The sequence below is a fragment of the Gouania willdenowi genome, chromosome 16, assembly GCF_900634775.1.
Source record: "Gouania willdenowi chromosome 16, fGouWil2.1, whole genome shotgun sequence".
Taxonomy (NCBI): domain Eukaryota; kingdom Metazoa; phylum Chordata; class Actinopteri; order Blenniiformes; family Gobiesocidae; genus Gouania; species Gouania willdenowi.
The window spans coordinates 31,823,497-31,844,660 of NC_041059.1; the positions used below are offsets into that span (position 1 = coordinate 31,823,497).

The 21,164-nt window shown below is 38.7% G+C and overlaps 1 protein-coding gene across 4 annotated transcripts in view; it reads left to right on the plus strand.

The window, feature by feature from the left end:
* Positions 1–21,164, plus strand: part of LOC114478578 (low-density lipoprotein receptor class A domain-containing protein 4-like) — a 120,427-nt gene that overhangs the window by 90,524 nt on the left and 8,739 nt on the right. For 3 of the 4 annotated variants that reach the window (XM_028471745.1, XM_028471744.1, XM_028471747.1), the window contains 2 exons: positions 3,560–3,714; positions 15,192–15,242. In XM_028471745.1, coding sequence (XP_028327546.1) covers positions 3,601–3,714; positions 15,192–15,242 — 165 coding nt within the window. In that variant the 5' untranslated portion in view covers positions 3,560–3,600. Of the gene's footprint in view, positions 1–2,147; positions 2,197–3,559; positions 3,715–15,191; positions 15,243–21,164 lie in introns of those variants that run through there. The other variant, XM_028471746.1, reaches the window with a different exon arrangement.

Below are 21,164 nucleotides of genomic sequence, written 5' to 3' on the forward strand. Positions count from 1 at the left end.
TTTCTTTCTTTTTTTTGGTTTATTATGAAATAATATATTACTTGTTCCCTTGTTGGTTCATCACATTTTAACACGTGTTATTTGGGGGGCAATGGGCACTGGTGGGACTTAAAAATTCACATAACACGCACGCACACTATATATATATATATGTGTGTGTGTGTGTGTGTGTAAAAGTAGCTCAGTTAAATAAAAAGTATTTGCATGAAAAAACCCTCCAACATAATTTGTTAATAATGGTTGTTAGCATAATTAGCAGCATGTTTGGAGGAAAAGTGACGGTGGATGTTGTATTCCTTTAAAACCGCAACGGTTTCTTTGCAAATAATAAGGCATACAGCCTTTGACCGGACTTCAGTGAGAAGTATTTACTTTTACATTCATTATTAAACACTCAGCACTCACTGTCGACTCTTCTTTTCTTTGGGCCACTCATTGTTGTAAATGTGTATCGCTGTGTCAGCGCCGCAGTTTTGCTCCGTCAATCTCCACCTGGCACGCAAGGCAGCGTAGGGGCTCCAACCCCGCTGTAGAGCAGAGAGAGAGCAGCAAGATAACCTGGTCCACGGCCCCCGGATGTGGGGAGTTGGGAGCAGGACAGTGGTGTAAAACTCAACATTAAACATAACATCGTGTCTGCTCATTTATGCAGCCTGCACAGCATGTTGGTCATTGTTTACTGTTAATGAAACACACACACACTCTAGGAACAGAGACGAGGCAGAGTAGTGGTAAACACACACCATTTGTCTGTGATTGACTCCATTTGGTGGTCTCGAGCACTGTCGAGGTGCCCTTGAGCAAGGCATCAAACCCCAACACTGCTCTGGTGTGCTCCCTTCATTGTGGAAGCAGCCCCACTCTGACATCTCTCCATTGATGCATGTCCCTAAAAATAACAGTGTAACATAATTTCCCTTCAGGGATTAATAAAGTAATTCAAATTAAAAAAATTAAATTAAAAATATACCATCCAGCAGATGTATAATTAAAAAAGGATTACTGGGAAATAGTGGGTTAGATCACAATCAGTTGACCTGTCTGCCTCTTTGCTCTACTTTTTGCCCACTTTTATTTTAAAATTCTTGAACTGGGAATTTATTTTAGGCTCTTCTGTACCTGATTTTTGCTGTTCAGCAACTCCTCCAGTTGAGAAGCTCGAGCTGTAATTGTCCATTATGTCATTTGTTTTAGCACAGCTGCAATGACACAAGCCAATAAACACATGATGCATAAATGCCCAAGCATTGTTAGTCAGAGGTCAGAGTGAGTGCCAGGAGCAGACCAGGTCATCACTTCTGCTTAGAACAAACAGAGAACGATGAAGCCTCAGAGATGCCAGGGACAAAAAAGAAGGGCATGAGAAACTAATGATAACGTAAAGAAGGCTAAATATTGAGAGGATAGTGGTTTGGTTTGAGGTGAAGATGTAATACGCAATTTATTTGTAAGATTTTCAGAAGATAGGGGAGACAAGAAGCTAGAAACAATGGCTGACTTCAGTTTAAGACCAACCTTATTGTGACTCACATCTGGGATGTCATCCCAGTTCTTAATTGAACACACATGGACTATTCAGTGTCCACGGTGTACTCACACTGGCAGGCCAGGCCACAGCAGGAGTCCTTCTTGTATAACACCCTCAAGTGTGCCAGTGTTGGAAGCACAGAGACAACGTGGATAGAAATACTGCATTTATTTCTCTTCTGTAACATCACAAACTCACTGTGTACGGCTCACGATCCTCACAGCATAACTGCACTCCCTTTTCACAGGCACTCACACATGCTATCTCTCTCTCGACTCTCTCCGACTCACTCATCACGGTAAAGTTGCCCCTCCTCTCTTAAAGGGGCCACATACTGTAGTGATGGATTAGTGAGTGCATCCAAAGAACTGCATTTGACAACCCAGACCTGCCTTTAAACAAGCCACATTAACCAAATTACTGACACATTGTTTTTTATAAAAGAAAAAGGCAGTAGTGGTACATTTTGATAAAGTGCTTGTGTGGTATTTTGTATCAGTGATTTTGACCCACAATTATTGTTCAAGTAAGAGTTTATTGAGCAAAAAAAAAAAACGTTTTATATTGTTTATCGTATTTTTCTGACAAGCGTGTACTTTGTTACAGTTGTATAAGAAGCTGGTCAATTTATGGTGTGTGCTGCCCCCTGCTGGTTAAAGTTTGTAGGGGTATGTATTCAGTTGGTCACATAGAATTTACATTTTCAGTCTCTATTAAGTGTAGAACTATCAAATAAAGGTGGCATTGTAATGTTTTTTTCAAAGCAGATATTTATGTAAAGAAATAGTTTTGTTGCAACAGATTACAACAATACAACAAAGATTGAGGCAGCTAAATGGACTGCAGTTACTAGGATTTTGTTGACGTTGGTAACGATTCCTTTTTGCAATGATTTGATTCAAATCACGATTCACTGTGGCTAATTTGATTCAAGGACAATATTGGTTCATTTAGAATGATTCGATCCGAAAATATTCAGTAACTTAAAATCGATTCAGTAACTTTTTATCCAAAATTTAAATTCAACCAGTGTGACTTTAAAAAAAAATACCTGAATACTGACAGTGCATCCTTCCGAGATTCCTGTTGCTTCTTGTAAGGGAATCGTCTATGAATCAATATTTACATAAACAATCGAGTAAGCATTTAATGGCAAATGTATTCACATTTTATTTGTATAAAGTCCAACCAAAATTTTATTTAACAGGATGTTAACCTTTTTTGCTCATATTTTCAATACTCCATGTTATAAATATAAATACTATACTAGGTTTACCTGACTCTTCTGCTTGTTTTTTTTAACATAAAAATACAATATTTACATAAAAATTAACTACAAACAACATCTGTTCAGGTTAAATGAGCAGTGGTTGAACCTGCTTCCTTTTGTTTTAACATGATTGTGAGGCCAGAGGCTTTCTGCAGAGCTAATGCTACATGCTGCAGTGAACGTTGCCAGAAGGACCTGGCAGTCAACACAGCGAGAAACTCTTTTAGAATCTCTCCTTCTGTGCAAAGCCAACGTATTTCCACACACTTGACCCAAAAGGTGGATTGATCAATGTCTCGTTCGATATGGTTGGATTGTAGGAATATAAATCCATTCATCGATCTAATGGATGAATCGTTACATTCCTAGTAATTACAGAAAGCATAACCAATGCTAATAGAATAATGGCTACCTTCTTAGTACTAATCCATGATCCATTACATATTGTAATTATTGTATTTTTGCGGTATTTAAATGAAGAGTCATAGAGAATAGACTTAATTGCAAGTTTAAAGTTAGAATGGTGTAATATTTACTTGCTGCATTTGATTAAAGTGTTGAGTCAGTGTTAAGTTTTTTTAACTTTTATTTTGGGACGCAAGTCAAAAATAAAAGGAAAATGAGGCTCTAAAGGCAAAAATAAAACAGATCTTTCTTATTCTTAAGGTTTACGCTTTTAAAACCATGCTGTGTGTAATCATGATCTGAAAGCCCTCATAAATGTTTGACACAAACCCTTCTGCCTTTTTGTGTGCTTATAGCTGAACTGGAGTTTGTTCAGATCATCATCATCATTGTGGTGATGACAGTGATGGTGGTGGTGATAATCTGCCTGCTCAACCACTACAAGCTCTCCACCTGGTCCTTCATAGTGAGACAAAGTCAAGCTCGTAGGCACGAGCACGCCTTACAGCAGGTCAGTGACACTCGATGTGCCTGTGTGTGTGTCAAGTGTACAAGCCACACTTGAGCCACACAGGCGGTTCTGTATGCATGTTCATCTGTTCCCACTGAATGTCCCTGCTTTGTCATTTAGTCTTAGATGTACATTTACTTAAGATTTGCATCTGTAAAAACATGCACCAACATCACTACGTGCGCTGTTAAATGGTGCAAAGCTGTACATTAATTCAGAATGCGCAATCTGATTGATCAAATCTGGAACTGTTTGCGGTGCTTGTTGTAGTGCAGCACACCGAGTTTAGAAGCGCAGCGCATCGAGACCATAAATTAATTTGTCTGAACAGGGGACACTCGAATACAAATCCTAAAGGTCCACAAATTATTTTTTTAACAAATCGAAGGTCAATTTATTCTATTTGGTCTATTTTATTTAGTTTAACAAATGGTATGATTTAATAAGTAACGATTTTACTAATATTATGATAATTTATTCCTCAGGAAATGCTTCTTAAATTTGTCTAGATCTAAAACATTTGTGTATTTTGATTCAATGCTGATATTGAAAGGTATTTTGATTTTCAGGCTATAATTTAATAGCCTACTAAATATGTAGATGATAGTTTTGTTGCTTACATTGATTTATTGTTATCAAAATGAACTATAAAATCATTACAATTAAAAAAAATTACAGCGGGGTGGGGTTAGAGTGGCTTATTTACGTGAACATTGCTGTCTTCCTGAAAGTCAGACCAAAGCCTAAAATCTGGCATTTTAAGCGAGGTTGTGACGACCTGAGTGCTTTGGGACAGGGACTCAAGGTGGCATCTGCTGCTCATTTTGAAGAGTGTCACTACCGACGCTTCGCTAACTGATATACACATGCACGCCCACTCACTCTACCAACTCTCATCTTCCACAAGTACTACGCAAACACAGTCTGTTGCGTATCAGAAAGGCGCTTGTAATATGGAGGAGACTCTGAAAACATCTGCATAGCTTTACATTGAATTTGTTGCTGCCAATTTCAGCGGAAGCAAGTCCTTGTTTTAGGAAGGCATTTTCCACGCTATGCCACTCCAGTACATCCGCTCATGCCTAGTAGGTCGTCGTTGGCACAAATGGAAAATCGAAGTTGAAATTGAATGCTACATGTTGCGCTGCAAGGCAGTGTGCACAGAGATGAGAGATTAATATCATGTTCAATAAGAGATTGAGAAGAACTGTTAAAAGAAATGAATTCCACACAAGTCCTGTGAAGAGTGTGATGCTCTACTCTAGATATTATAGAGACATGACAGCACGTGTTGACCGAACCAAAACACACACGTTCAGAGTCCACCTATTGAGTCCTGCTCTACAACATCATCTCTGCACCCTTTACATTGAGGCAGAGTGCATGGAAGAATGGAGCTGCAGGTGCCCATAGAGCAGCCAGTGAGAAGGAGGTTCATTATACCTTGCACATAATGCTGTACACTACACTGAAAAAAGTTTTGTTTTTGTTGCTGCTATGTTTGTAGCAGAGAGGGAAGTGCACATTTTTACCTCTACCTCGACTTCAATTTAATTTAGCGCTATTACTCAGTTCTCCTACATTCTCCATGTTGAACACGTGGAAAATTTGCAGTCAATTAGGGCGGTCTCGATCACGTCTGATTTGCGCTGCAACGTTCGTAGGTACAGCGCAGCAGGTAAGGAAATGCCGCCGCCAAAGTTTTAAGGCATGCAAGAGTTATTGCACAATTATTTGAGGTCGTAGTAAATTTGTCCCTTAGGGTCTTAATGCAAACATGGCTATCCCACTGTATTCACCTTGAAGACATGCTGAGCAAAAAAACATTTCTGTCCTAGTTTCCCAGTCTGTGAGGGGAACGTTCCTCAGCCAGACACTATTAGTTCTTGATGTTTAATTCACTGCAGCGCTGTCTAGACAGCAGCCACTCTGTCCCCTACTGACTTTGTGGGGCACAAACTCACATTTCACATACAGTTCAGGATGATGCAGTTACACAGGCAAGTAAAGTGTAGGAATATTTTAGTTTATTACTATTTATCTGCAAATTAAGATTTATCCCCATTTGATCAAACTATGATAAGTACAACTATTTTTAAATAAGGAGATAAATGGTTGCTGAATGAATCAGTTTGAATTCATTTAGAAAAGAAATACACTTTGGTGACAAAACTTGTAAAAAACAGACACCTTTGCTTCAAAGAACTACCGTTGAAAGAAAAAAACATTTAGAAACTAAAAATGTGATCTTGTCTCTTTCTTTTGAGTATTTGTTAAACAGATGTTATGCATCACAAACACACTTAACAAAAAAAGGTTTCAGACAATAAGTTAATCGTGGCTCTATTAAAGACAAAGCATATTTTAGGGTGCTTACACATATATACATTAGTACGGTGGATTCTGTGAAGTTCAGGTTGTAAATCTGCAACATTTTTGTATTTTAATTTGGTCTGGTACGCTTTCACACCGCTCTTTGCCAAGCACACCAAACAACGTCAACACACAAAACGGTCGGTCACCTATTGGACAGAATTTTTCCGCCTCCTTTTTAGTAAGTAGACAAAAACAACACTTTGGTCAGAAAAATGCCTTTTTCAAAGAAAATCTTAAACCCGCGCATATGCACTACCTAAGAACAAAGATGACTTTGCCTCGTCTCAGAGGCGTCATGCCACCGGTAAGGTTGTATCATGTGAAGACGTGAATGTATCAGCAGATGAAACACAGAGCAGTCAAGTGTGCTCCCATGGCCTACTACGTTAACAGTTTGGGGAAGAGAAGTAAAATTTATGAATGATGTGGGAGTAATATAGAAAGAAGTGTGGAAATGTTTGTGGCGTGTATATTTTTGTACTGCCTGCTGGATGCAGGAGTGCTGGGTGTATGCGTGTGTGCAGCGACAGTTTGAATGATTGCTGTATGCCGCTGCCCAGTCATTGGCGGACTTGCTTCGTTACAATTGCGTTTCAATGTCACATTCTATGTTTGGTCTGGGTTTGCTTTCTCGTAAAAACCGCACCAGGCTTTACTTAAGGCAAACCGAGACTCGCATTTTACAGAGGACCAGACTTTGCTTGTTTGGTCTGCACCAGACTTCAAGTGAGCTTTCACTAAACTGCAAAGGGACAAGACTATTCGAGGAAATAAGCATGGTGTGGCCAGCTCAGTAGAAGGAAACTGGTGCCCATCTTTGCACTTCAAGTGTTGTTTTTTCATTTTCAACTGTTGGTGTAGTTAACTCACTCAGTGCCAGCCATTTTCAGATTTTCTACCCCCGTCAGTGCCAGCCGTTTTTGAGCATTTTCACGGATTTTATAGACCCACAGAATGTTTTGTACTATGACTATCTGAAATCTGATTCTGAAAGATTGAAGCCTCTACTTTCATCAGAAAATGTTTTTTGTTTCTGGCTCGTTTCGTTCTTTTGTAATCAGCCGTTGAATAGAGCAAGTTTGACACAAATCTTCAGTTTCAGAGCAAAAAGCTGAGAAAACAGCCTCTTTCTAAAATAAACCCCTGTCAGTGACTTTAAAGCTATTTTTTTGCTTTAGTGACAACTCTAATATCTGAACATTGTTTATTTATATAAAACAAAACAAAAAAACACTGAGACAAGGCTTTTGATGAGAAAATTATTATTATTTTGCTATCTGGGTCAGAGTTGAATGGCTTTCTTACTGTATTTTGGTGTTCCTCCAAGTTTCTCTCCCGTCAGTCTGCACACACGCAACTTCCTCCTCCTCGCAGACATGCCGAGTGTCACTGTTTACCCCGTTTTTTTTATCGTTTTATCTCACCATCGCCACACTCCAGTAATCCGCTAAAGTTCCACACATGCTCTGGTCAGCTGTGCGCTGGTAGCAACATTGACATCATCTCGCGCCATTTTCTGTCTTGTAAACTCCTTTCCTCTCCCTCTGAGCTCTGCATCCAAAGGTGCACTGCTACCACCTACATGTCACCTATTATTTTGCTATCTTGCTCACAGTTGAGGCCCACCCACCCCCCGTCGATCACACAGACGTTACTTCCTCTTCCTCTTGACACGCAGCGATGACTGTTTTGGCTCGTTAATTGATGGTTTTATCTCACAATCGCAACATTATGAATAATCCACTCAGGTCCACACATGTTCTGTGTTAGTATGTGGTGCTGTGAGCTGCTGGATTCTTTATAATAGCACTCCGTAGCGCCATAATCTCACTCGTTCCTGCTTCTTACTCCTTAGCTAAGGTAGCATCAAGGACTCTCATCTAAAGGTGTGCTTCTGCCACCTTCAGGGTACCAGTTGGTTACTACATCACATTATAGCCTAGATATTAATGAGGGACCTCCACCAGGGTGTTTTCTAGTAACCTTCGTGAAAAAACGCAAATGACGAGTTTTCTCGTCAATGATACTGAGCGTTTGGATTGAGTGAGTTAAAAAAAGAGATTACTCGTTACTGCATTTCAAAATTAACTGCACCATTTGTTACTTTACTTTCGTGTTTCTTAAACGACTGTGTAGATACATAGGCAAACATCATAGCCATAACATCACTTAGCTTGTCTGCATAGTTTTTATGGATTGAATATTGATTGACTTGTACTTTGTTAATCCCACAACAGGAAAAATAATTTGTTACAGCAGTAAACAGATAAAAAGAAAAAGTTAAATATACAATAAGAACCAAACATACAATAAGTGCCAAAGTATATTTAAAAAAAAAATACGTTAATCAATGAGTGAACAGTGAGTGGAAAGACGGAAAACAATAAAATGTTCAGGTTGTGTTGTTGTTGTACAGTGTACAATTGGAATGAACGACCTGTTTATTGTATACATGTATTTATTCAACCTGCTCGGTGCAATGATGATTGGTACCTTCTTTAAACCAATAAATAGAGTTGCACTTTTATTAGGTGGCACTCTGTTGCCTGATAAGGGTGTCAATCAAATGATTCAGCTAATCAGAACGTGCAGGTAGGGGGCTTGATACTCCAGCTGCTGTGCTCTGTTGGTCAGCTTAGACACCTGGAAGTTCGTTGCAGCCGTCTCGTGTTTGAAAAACTGTGCGAGCCTCAGCGTATCCTTTCTGCCCACAACTAAAGCTTGTTTTTGAACGTTCGGTTCACGGTGACTTCTAGTTGGAGTGCCAGTTTAGTCTTCCCACCAGGGATGAGGCTAGAACCGGCGTGTGTGTCAGCTACCAATGCTCCGTCGTCCGAGCAAACTATAGAGGGGGTTCACCTATGTCACATTCTGGGCAGTAACCCGGATGTGTGGCCATATTGGAGGCACGAGGAGGTAAACACTGCAATGGATAAATGTTTGAAAATACAGAAAAGCTCTTCAAAATGTGTAGATCAATGACATCCCGGAGAGTCTTACGTCGATTGCATCTACTGATATCGTCAACTACCTGGTTTTAACCCTAACCCAATCTCGGTCATCCTTTTGATAAAGGTCAGTCCTTTTACCTGCAATACAATGAGAAATACAGCACATTTTAGCTCTACATTTTAAGCACTGCTACTCTAGCAGGCTATTAAATGAGATTATATTAAGTAAACTAGACAAGACCTGTATTCCCAAAGAAAATATGTATTTTGCAATTGAAAATTGGCAAATAGAATTATTCATGTGAAAGACATCTTATTGTGTGTTTTTGTTGTTCAGTAATGTTTCTTTTTACTAATTAAATTGCAATAATGCAGGAAAAACAGAAGACTGACCTTGACCTTAAATATGACCTTAAGCGAAGGTCAAGGACACATATTAAAAGGAAATGTTGTTCAATGGTACCAGTCTGAGCACGGTATCTCAATTTGTGGCCAAGTTATAGGGAAGAATATTTTTTTTTTTTTTTTGACGTCATGAACTTTGCCCCTACCAATCTTTTTCTGGTAGGTCCTACAGCATTGGTCCAATTAAATAAAATACTCCACTTGAGATGAGCTTTTCATAAATGTAAGCATCAAACTTGTATGATAAATATTGGTAGAGATATGGAACATTTTGGTTTTTGACACTTGACGCGACCTTGACCTTGACATTTTTGCTCCAAAAAGGTTGACTGCACATCCTTGACACTGCCCCTATAAGATGACATACATGTTATTAGTGCTGCATTAATAGCCGAGGAGGAATCCCAAGACGAAGCAAGTTGCGGAAGAAAAATAAGTATTTGGCAATTTTCATATGAATTACAGTATATTCTTATCATTACACTAGAAAATTAGTTAAGCTGCTATCAACAGTTCACTTACCAGACAAGAAATGGGCTGAACAAATTCGGATGTTGTCCAGATTTTTGTCTCGTAGATCCTGGTTTAGCTTTGCTAACCACAAGCATTTTGACATTATTCTCCCAGATTTGTTATAACTTTTGGCAGTCTGTAAAACTCCAAGTGTTTGTCTGACCGATTGGTAAATGTTTCCCATTCCTTGTATGTTGTCAAACACTGTGTTCTTACACCCATTATTTTGCTTTAGTTGTGCAAACAATTTAAAGCAACTTCCTTCTATTAATGGGTTAACAGTGATCAGACAGAGGCTTCAGGAGATGGAAGAAGATTAGACTATCACTTATTTGATGCTTGAAATCTGGGTTGCCTATAATTTCCCTGGCTCTTGATATTGTTTGTGGCTCTCCTCCTGTTATACTTATATATTTTCTGACACATGAAGGGTGATTTGAAGCCACTTATCTATTATTTTAAATGTATCATATTTAATATAAACAGCAGCCTGATGACCTGATTGTCCAAGATGTGATGAAAAGATGAATTTGGTTGTGTGTGGAGCCAAATACATACCCATTCAGCAACATTCGTCACACTTTTCTGACCGTCACAGAGCCTCTCAAGTTGTCACTGAACCATTGTCTTTAATATGGCATACTGTATTAACACAGTGGATCTAAAACCACTATAAAAACTCAAATTCGAGTGGGAAAAAGTTAGGTTTTTTACTATAAAAGTCACAAACATTTTTAACGAATCATTTGTATCACTTGTATAGCAAATCTAAGCTATATATTTCAAAAACTTACAGATGAATTAAAAAACACAGTTATTTATAGCTATTTACAGTGAAATCCAAGCAATGTCTCAGGCGATTTTGTACAACTATTATAAAAATACTATATAAAAAAGTATGAATCACAAATACAGGGAAAGACAAATTATTTGTGCCTGATTGTGTTGATACACACCACACACTCACTAAACAGTCAAATCACAGTAATAATCACTATAATCTCAAATCTCTCAACTCACCTCTTTCTCTCTCTTTCTCCAACAAAATTCTCACTTTATGTGGACATTATGATTGGACAATGGCCTTCTTCTTCTCGGCCAATAGGAAAAGCTATAATGTGACATTTCACCGTTGTTCTTTCTTGCTGCACAACACTTTAGTTTTAGACACACTCTGCATCATCTTCCTGCACAGCTCAAGAAAATGTCACCGAAAAACATGCTCACATTTTCCATCATAAGTCTACGTTTATTTGGCCTATGAACATGATTTAAAGACTGGTTTGTAGTTTGACTTCCACACTTTTGACTGATATTAAAACGGAGATCCAAGGATGTTGCGACATTTCGCTATTGGCTCATTAAAACGGAGATCCAAGGATGTTGCGACATTTCGCTATTGGCTCTTTAAAACAATCATGTGATCAGGACGCACCAGCGCGTCCGTCGGCCGAAGAGGGTTAACCAATTGGTTACATAAATGTTAACCATCAACATATTATCTACAGTATTCTATAGTGTTGTTGTAGTCGAGACCGGTCTTGGTCTCGAGACCAAATTTTAAAGGTCTCTGTCTCGTCTCGGACTTGAAAGCATTTTGACTCGGTCTTGTCTCGGACTCGGGCTGCCCAGACTCGGGATTTTCCCTCAAGACCGTTCGAGACCAGCACTAATTCCTGCTATTTTTAAACTTTTTTTATAATGTGATAATAACAAGGAGAAGAATGGGATAAAACAATCCTTTATTCATTCTTTAATCCACCCCATATAATGACCACAACCTTCCTTAATGTGCGTGTGCGTGCGCGCGGCTACGGTTTCAGTTTGGACCGCAGAGTGGAAGGGAGATAGAAACTAATCGGTACTAAACTGGTAATAAATATTTGCTCCCTGATAAAGATAGTATCTCTAACAACAGGTAAAATGATAAACATGCATTAAGGGAACGCATTTACTCCGCCTCTGGGTCCTAGTGCCTGCCATTCGGTGAAGCCTGTTCCGTTTAAATAAGTAAGTAATGTTTATTTCTAGAGCACCTTTCACAGACAGGTCACAAAGTGCTTTACATATTAGCTCATTCACACTCACATTCACACACGACTGGGACAGAGCTGCCATGGAAGGCGCTAGTCAACCACTGGGAGCAACTTGGGGTTCAGTGTCTTGCCCAAGGACACTTCGATACCGAGGTCCGTGTGTGTTTAATAAGTCTGTGTGTGTCCGTGTGAAAGTCTGCATGTTTATGCCCCTGTCCATCCACTCTTTTCATTATATCCATGTCTTTTAAGGCTTTTATTACATAGTATTGGCTGTAGTCCGGGCCGCCGCCATCTTGGATTATGTCGTCACCAGCGCGTCATCGCCGCAAGTCGCGCAAGCCAGAATGACTCAAATAACTGTAAAGAGGTCTTATATTAGTCTATTTTCTTTTTAAAGTGGTGTTTTTTGTGGCTTTAGACTCCAATTACATATTTGTATATAATATATTCCCTACAATATAAACTGGTTCACAATATAACTATTTTTTATAGTTTCTGTTTCCACTGTATCCAGAATAATAATAATCTTTCTCAACAAGAACTGTTGATTGATTTGTCACATGACTGTTCCAGGGTTTGAGTTTGTTATTATTAGTTTCACCGTGTTATTTCTTGGCAGAAATACTTTTAAACACAAAAATATTGTTTTCAAATATGTAGAATAATTGTGAATTTATCAGTAGCAGTTGTAGTTTTAATATTTGAGTTAATTTTTTGCAGGCACCTTTTTTCTCCGTCAAATGTATTTAAAAGAAACTAAAATTAAAGAGAGAATGTTATTTAGCTGTCGAACCTTGTCATAATTTTATTTATTTATATATATTTTTTTTAAATTAAAAAAAAATGGAAAAATGGTCTTGGTCTTGACTCGGTCTCGGCTCCCGAAAGTCTTGGTCTTGTCTTGGTCTCGATGCATTCTGGTCTCGGGCAAGTCTTGGTCTCGGATAGTGTGGTCTTGAACACAACACTAGTATTCTACAATTGAATAAATAAAATATAATATATATCGGAGATTTGAGATGCTTTCCGATAAAATCCGATATTCGTTTTCTGGCTGATATTGGACCGATATCCGATAGCTTTCTATCATTAAGTACACTAAGTTTGAGCTGTAAAATGGATAGCTGTAAATCGGCTATTCCCATTTTGCATTCCTCTTTAGGGTGTACTGATCCGATATTGGTTTCTGTCTGATAAGCATTTAATTCAATTGTAGAAATTTATTTAACCCATTGGTTAATAATAACTGGGTCAGTTTTTATTTTATTTAGTGCTGACTATTGTTCTCTGAGTAATATTACCGTTTTCTAGCATTCCACATTAACCAGTGTAGGCAATGCAAGGCCAGGCAAGGCAAATTTATTTGTATAGCACATTTCATACACAAGGCAACTCAATGTGCTTTACATGATCAAAAAGTGCAACAGAAAACATTCAACAGCTTAAAATCTATATGAACATTAAAGTCCCAGTGTTCCATTTACATGAAAAGTTACTGTATTTTATGATCCCTATGTTCTTTGTCCTGTATGTAATCCTTTTGTGTATTGTTTTGTGTCCCGCCATGTCTCATTGTTAAGTGTGACATTTCATTACATCAGCCTGTCTAGGGACAACAGATGGAAATTAGCCATTGGCTATAATCTGGCATTTTTTAAAAAAAAATTAATGTACATTAATATGTACTGTCCCTACTTAAATAAATTTTTAAAAAAGTCAGCCAAGTATAGCAATTTCGTCTTCTAATTGACCTTTAATTAATATGTATTGGTCCTCTTTCTCCTGCAGCTCTTGTAAACTTTTATATGTTTTTGCTCCCCCATATGTACTCCAGATGTTGTTTTTGAATCCTATAGTTTTTAGTTGTTGTTGTTTTTTTTTTGTTTTTTTTTTTTTTTTTAATTAAAAAAAGGAGAAACTGACTGACCTATGAGTCCACCTTCTATTCTGGATAAATAGAAATTGACTTCAGTACTTTTCTTATCAGTTAGGTGTTTCTTGATCTGAGATTAGGCATTACCGTACTTTAGGCAGGGGGGCTGTAGCTATTCAAAAAGCTTCATAAATGTAATCAATTGTCATTGTCAGCTCTAAATTAGACTCTGTCAGAAGCCAATTATACATTGTCTTTAATTGTAATAAATAGGTTAAAATCTAATGAAAACATGAATGAATGGATTATTTTAATTAATTTGATCTTTTCTGTTCATTTTTTTTAATCTATTTCACATAAGGTCAATTGGAAACCAGAATATTTTATTAAATTCATTTTATTTATATTTAATCAAAATTGGAGGAAAACATTAATAAATCAAAACATTCTTAGTAGCTGCCGGTACGATAGAGTTGAGGTGAGTGTGCCAATGCGTATACACTGAATCAAACTAAATATTGATATATTTTGGTAGTTGTTGATAGAAAAACAGTTTATGAGCTTCCAAGGCAAAATGATCCAACAGTAACACGCACACGTTACACTTGCTAATAAATGAATGGTTAAGTATCGCTATTAGTGAAATATGGTTCTGTTTTTTTGTTTGTTTGTTTTGTTATTAAACGAAATCCTAACTTGCCATGTGGCATGACAAGTGACCTTTGAAAAGCCCCTGGCTGACACGTTCCTGGTATTATTGTGGTGCATCACGTATGTTAGGGTGATTAGCATTCAGCTGACCTAGAGCTCTGACTAAAGCAGTCATCCATAACGCTGTCAAACCAGAAGTTGCGATAGTAGTTTTGTTGTTGTTAATGTAACTTTTATCTTACTTATTTATTTTAGATAGTAGTTGTCTGTCGCATGTTGTCCTCACTTAACATCGGGGCAGGATTTTAGGTTTAATGCCATAAGGTTTTTTGTTTTTTTTTTTTAACTTTTTTTTACTTTCTATTTTTGGTGTGAGATAAAAGTTTGTTTTTTGTTTGCTTTAGATCTCTTATCAAAACTTATCATCACAACAAACAAAGCCTGGGTGTTAGTGATCTGAAGGCGTTCTACTAGCACAAGTCAGTGTGCTTTACAGCAATCGTTGGAATGATGATGTTTTATTGAATATTCCAAGAAAATTATCAGAAGCAGTTGTTTGTTGACTTTATCAAAGTTACCGACTGTAAGCATTAAAGATGTTTTACTGCTTTTACTGCATCCAAGCCGAAAGAAAGCTTTTATCTTTTGTTTCTTTGTCTCGGTGTGTAGGATGGCTATCTGTGGTCTTCAGACGGTGGCTCTCAACAAGCTCCCTCAGAGGTAAGCCATATTGACCAAGTTTGTCCTCAGAACAGCCTCTTAGCTTAATTACTTAAATGCTTATTTTATTTTTCCTTCTACTATGTTTAATTTGTTTGATCAATAAGGTAGTTATTTAGCACGGCACTTGATAATTAACTACCCTATTTTATACGTGGTTTTGGTTCAGCAACACATCCTCAGCCCATTAAAACCAGTTAGGACCCATATGAGTAAAAAAAAAAAAAGTCTGTAAAGTTGTTAATAGAAAAGATGTAGTAGTTAAATCTTAAATAGATCATTTTAGATTATAATATATATATATATATATATATATATATATAGTTTTATGATTCAATTATTATAAAAATAGGTTTAACAACAAAAAAAAAAAAAATGTCCAATAGTAGGAATTGTAGAGGGTAATGATGCTTTTTTGGGCATCTACAAATGGCAGCTAACTTCTCAATAAAGCATAGCATGAGGAAGATAAGAATTTTATCATACTGTACATATTAACTAATAACTAACTAATGAATAACTGTAATGTACATATGTGAAAATGAAGTTTCTATGTTATTTACCATCTACCGTAAAAGAGTGTTGACAGTTAGAGGGCTCTCAGTACAACGTTAGCATCTTCAAAGGGTTTCTTCCTTGCTCACCTGTTCACTCACTATTAGTCAGGTTTGGGTTAGCCTCTGACTTGAAACAGATAAGACCACCAGCCTCCTATTTTGTGATGCAGTCACAAAAAATGCCTCTGCATGTTCTCCTACAGCTTTTTACAAATTTTACAAATAAGGGACCATTGCTGTATCGTATTTAATCTGTCAGTCACACTGGTACAGACTACTTCTAATGTGAAAATCGAAGACGCATTCTTAATGAAGCAGCAATCAGTGGATTTTCTGCCTCTTTTGATCCAACTACATTTGCTAGTTGTGATGATGTTGACACTTTTATGACAGACTTCAACAGCCATTGTCTGTCTGTTTAGGACACAGTAGCACCAGCTAAAAATACTCCAGGCTCTAATAAGAAACCTTGTCCGTGGATGAATGAAGCTATTTTTAGCTTTAGGAGAAGCTGCCGAAAAGTGGAACGGTTGTGGAAAACCACTAAACTAGAGGTGCACAGACTCCATTTAAAAGAAAAGATAATGCCCACTCTGCTTATTTCACTAATCTTGTTTTGCAAAATAAGAGGAACCCCAAGGTTTTGTTCAATACTATTGAAAATCTTGTTGCACCCTCACCGTCCCATGTGCCTGTACACACACAGGAGGACTGTTACAATTTTTGAAATTTCTTTGTAAATAAAGTACAGGATATCAGGGCTAGCATCACTCCTCCCTTGGTTAGCTTGTGCAGTGCATCAGCCCCTGTGACCTCATGGTCCTCCTTCACTCCTGTCAGCCTGCAGGATGTTCAAGTTTTAGAAGGAAAGATGAAACCCTCATCGAGCACTGTAGACATTGTTCCTACTTCTCTGCTTTTAAATGTTTTTGATGTTGTTGGTCCTTGGGTGGTAAAATTGATAAACCTCTCACTTTTATCTGGCTCGGTCCCCAGCTTTTTTAAACATGCGATAATAAACCCCATTCTTAAAAAACCCAATCTTGATCCGGGGGAGCCTATAAACTACCGGCCCATATCTAAGCTTCCCTTCATGTCTAAAATCATGGAGAAAATGGTTGCTAAGCAGCTAACCTCATACATGGAACAGCATGATATTTATGATAAATATCAATCTGGTTTTAGATCAATCCACTCCACGGAAACTGCTCTTCTGAAAGTTTCTAGTGACATGATGATGGCCGCTGACTCTGGTCGTTACACAGTTTTAGTTTTACTTGACTTGACAGCTGCCTTTGGTACTATAGATCACAGTATACTGGCTGATCGACTCAAATCTGAGATGGGGTTTTCTGGTACTGTTCTCCAGTGGTTTACCTCTTACATTAATGGAAGAACCTTTAATGTTGCTATTAACGATGTTATGTCTAAAATGTCCAACCTTTCATGTGGAGTAGCCCAGGGCTCTGTTCTGGGGCCTGTTTTGTTTTTATTGTATCTGATGCCTCTTGGTCGGTTGATCCGTGGTTTTAAAAATGTGTCTTATCATTTTTATGCTGACAATATCCAGTTGTACTGCTCCTTTAACACTAGAAGTCCCAGGGATTTCTATATCCCCCCAGAAGTCCCAGAGCAGGGTCAAATGAACTCTAGGACCAAACTGACGACTCTGATGGCTACAATTTCCATCTATTCATTTGTAAATGAATCACCTGAGAAATCAGCAGGGGGGAGAGCCTGACTCTAACAATGGAAGTCTGGAATGTTAGGGGGAAGTGCCCTGGAAGCTAAAGTCACAATGCCCCGTTTATTAACTCGTTCTGCTTGATGCTGGGGGAGAACAAACACAGACTACAAACATTGAAAGAAACAGAGTCACCTCTTCCAACACACCTGATTCAAATGATTATCAGGCTTCTGCAGAGCTGGATGATCATTTGAATAAGGTGTGCTGATTAGTGGCCCTCGAGGACCGGAATTGGACACCCCTGGAATACCCTGTTGTCATGCAGCCTTTTGTGCTGTGGGGAATAAATAGCTGGCTGCTTCCACCTGCTGACACTCCACACTTATTCTACTCAAAATGCAGAGAAGATTTACCACTCAAGAAGCGTTGGAATTGATCCTGAACAAGGCAAACCCTTGTGACTCAGATGGAGAGGACATAAACCTTCAGCCAAATTCGGATTCGGACTCTGAGCTGTCTTCAGGTTAGATTTCCCAAACATCCTATTTTCATTTCCTGACTTTATTTTTATTTAAAACCAAACAAAAGAATAATTTGAATTTGTTCACATTGCAGATGACGAGACTGCTCCTCATCTGGAAAAGAGAGCTCGGTTGGAGAGTGAGCCCACAGAGACGGCGAAAGAGGGCACAGTGTGGCATGAAGAACATGTGGGTACAATTCTCCGTTTCACTCCAATGGAACCGTACGCTGCAGATGGAGAGCCAACAGCAAAGGCCAGAAGAAGAATCAGGAGTCGCCTTCAGAGCTTCCTCTGTTTCATTACTGTTGGCATGCTCCGTACCATTCAAGAATGGACTATTCAGCATGCACGGCAAACGGAGCAGACGGACTGGTTCATGATCCTCCATGAACTAATGGCATTTATTTCTGTTATTATTTTGAGGGGGGTGACCAAGGTTCCATCTCTGCGTGACAGCTGGTCAGCATGCCTGGGAAACCCACTTATCACTGGAATTATGTCACGAAACCGTTTCCAAGACATCATGCGTCACCTACGATTTGATGACATGTTTACGCGCAGTGAGCGAGTGCAGACAGATAAGTTTGCTGCAATTTCGGATGTGTGGGGATCGTTTGTTACCAACTGCATCACATGCTACGACACATCACAATTGATGAACAGCTTTTCCCATCGAAGACTCGCTGCTGTTTCCTGCAGTACATTGCAACAAAACCCGACAAATTTGGCATAAAGTTTTGGGTGGCTTGTGATTTGAAAACAAAGTACATCTGCAATGTCCTCCCATATCTTGGAAAGGACCCCAGTCGTCCCAGTGAGGAGAGACTTTCTGAGAGTGTGGTGATGAAGCTGATGGAACCATTTATGGACAAAGGCAGGACTGTCACCACGGACAATTTCTTTACATCACTGACACTTGCACGACGACTGCTCAGCCGGAAAACCACCATCCTCGGGACAGTCAACAAGATTCGCCGGGAAATTCCTCAGTCAACTAGAAAGATGGACCGCAAGGAATTCACCACTCAGGTATGTTGTTGGTCTTTTTATTCCATCAACACCTCTGAGTATGTCATTGTGTTTAAAACCGCTATAACAACAACAATTTCTTCTTTTTTAGGTGTTTTCCACCACTGGTGCCACGCTGACGGTGTATGCGCCCAAACGAAAAAAGACCGTCTACATTCTCAGCAGCATGCACAGCGTGGTTGAGACTGAGGAAACCATCAAAAGGAAGCCAAACACCATCACCCAATACAACACCACAAAGTGCGGAGTGGATGTGATGGACCAGATGGTGCGGGAGTACAGTGTGCGCACAGGAACACGGCGATGGCCAGTCGATCAGTTCTACAACATGATCGACATGGCGGCACTCAATGCACATCTGCTTTATCAAGCATGCACCGGGGTGCAGGAGAGACGGGTGGACTTCCTGGTTCAGCTAGCAAGAGAGTTGGCTAACTCTCATGTGAGTGAAAAGAAGGCACTCAAAGAGCAACTGCGCCAACAACAACCGCCTACACCTGGCCCTGGGAAAAGGGCTAAGTGTCAGATCAACCATTGCTGCAAGAGCAATCGCGCAACTGTGCGATGTGTTCATTGCCACAAATACACATGTGGCAAATGTAGGAGAGAGAGGCAGTGCCAAGTGCAGTGCCAAGTATGTCACGAGTCTCAATAAGAGGATGAAGGAGATTCTTCTAAATATGTGCACAGTTGCTTTGTTATTATCATTATTTTTATTTATTTTGTTTTTTTTTTTTTACACAAATAAAAACCATTGAAAACAAATCACAGTTGTTCTTTTGCACATTTCTCACACCACACTGTCATTAAAAATAAATAATTTTTGTGTTCTCTTTGGGTCAAATGACACCTCTCTGGGTTTTATAGGTAAAAAGTTCATTTGACACCTCTGTGGGACTTCTAGTGTTAATGACTCAGAGTTTCACTTTTTATCCGAGTTCTTAGACTGTAGCCTCAGAAACCTTGGGGTTGTTTTTGATCAGTCCATGTCTTTGGAGGGACATTGTCGTCAATTGACGAAAAACTGTTTTTACCACCTGAGAAATATCTCTAAAGTGAGGCATCTATTATCAAAATCAGATCTGGAACTGGTCATACATGCATTTATATCATCTCGTATTGACTACTGTAATTCTGTTTTTACTTGTTTTAATGTCGACCCTAAACAGACTCTAGATCGTTCAGAACGCTGCTGCCAGACTTTTAACTGGTGCTTCTAGAACATCCCACATCACCCACATTCTTGCTACTCTGCACTGGCTTCCAGTTAAGTTTCGCATAGAATATAAAATATTAGTTCTCACGTTCCGAGCATTACATGGTCAGGCCCCTAAATATATCTCGGACTTGTTGTGCCCCTACTCATCAGGGCGATGCCTTCGGTCTTCAGGTCAGGGTCTCCTAAAGACCCCAAAAACTAAATTTAAGACCAGAGGAGACCTGGCGTTCCAGGCTGTAGCTCCCAGACTCTGGAATAACCTGCACCAGTCTCTCAGGGAGCTCAACTGTGTGGACACTTTTAAAAAAACTGCTGAAGACTACACTTTACACAAAAGCTTTTAGTTAACTGGATTTTAATTTTTATTTATCCTTTAATGTTGCTGTTCTTGTGATATTTATGCACTCTTGTTTTATTATTCTATTGTGTTGCACTTGTACTTTTACCACAACTCTGTACAGCACTTTGTGATTTTATCTGCAAAAAGCGCTTTATAAATAAACTACTTACTTACTTACTTACTTACTTACTTTTCCCATGTTTGACACACAATCATTGTATAAGATCTTGTGTGATGTTTGTTAATGGATCTATACATTCCTGCAGTGCATGTTCCAAAGCCACCTGCATGACAGAAACCTTCATTCAGACAATAAATGAGCTCCATTTTTATGTCAGATTTGCCTCTGGTAAAATAAAGGGTTCATCTTTCTGTAACCTATTATTGTTGACTCCATCTTTCATGTGAACAATAGCCTGAGTTTTTGTCATTGTTAATCCTAATTCTAATGTAGACGTCAGAGAAAAGAAGTCTGCAATCTTGACGCTTCATAAAATCAGATATAACATCCAAGCATCAATAGTATTTCCTTGTTTTCTTTCCCACCCTATAATGCCCCTAAATCCT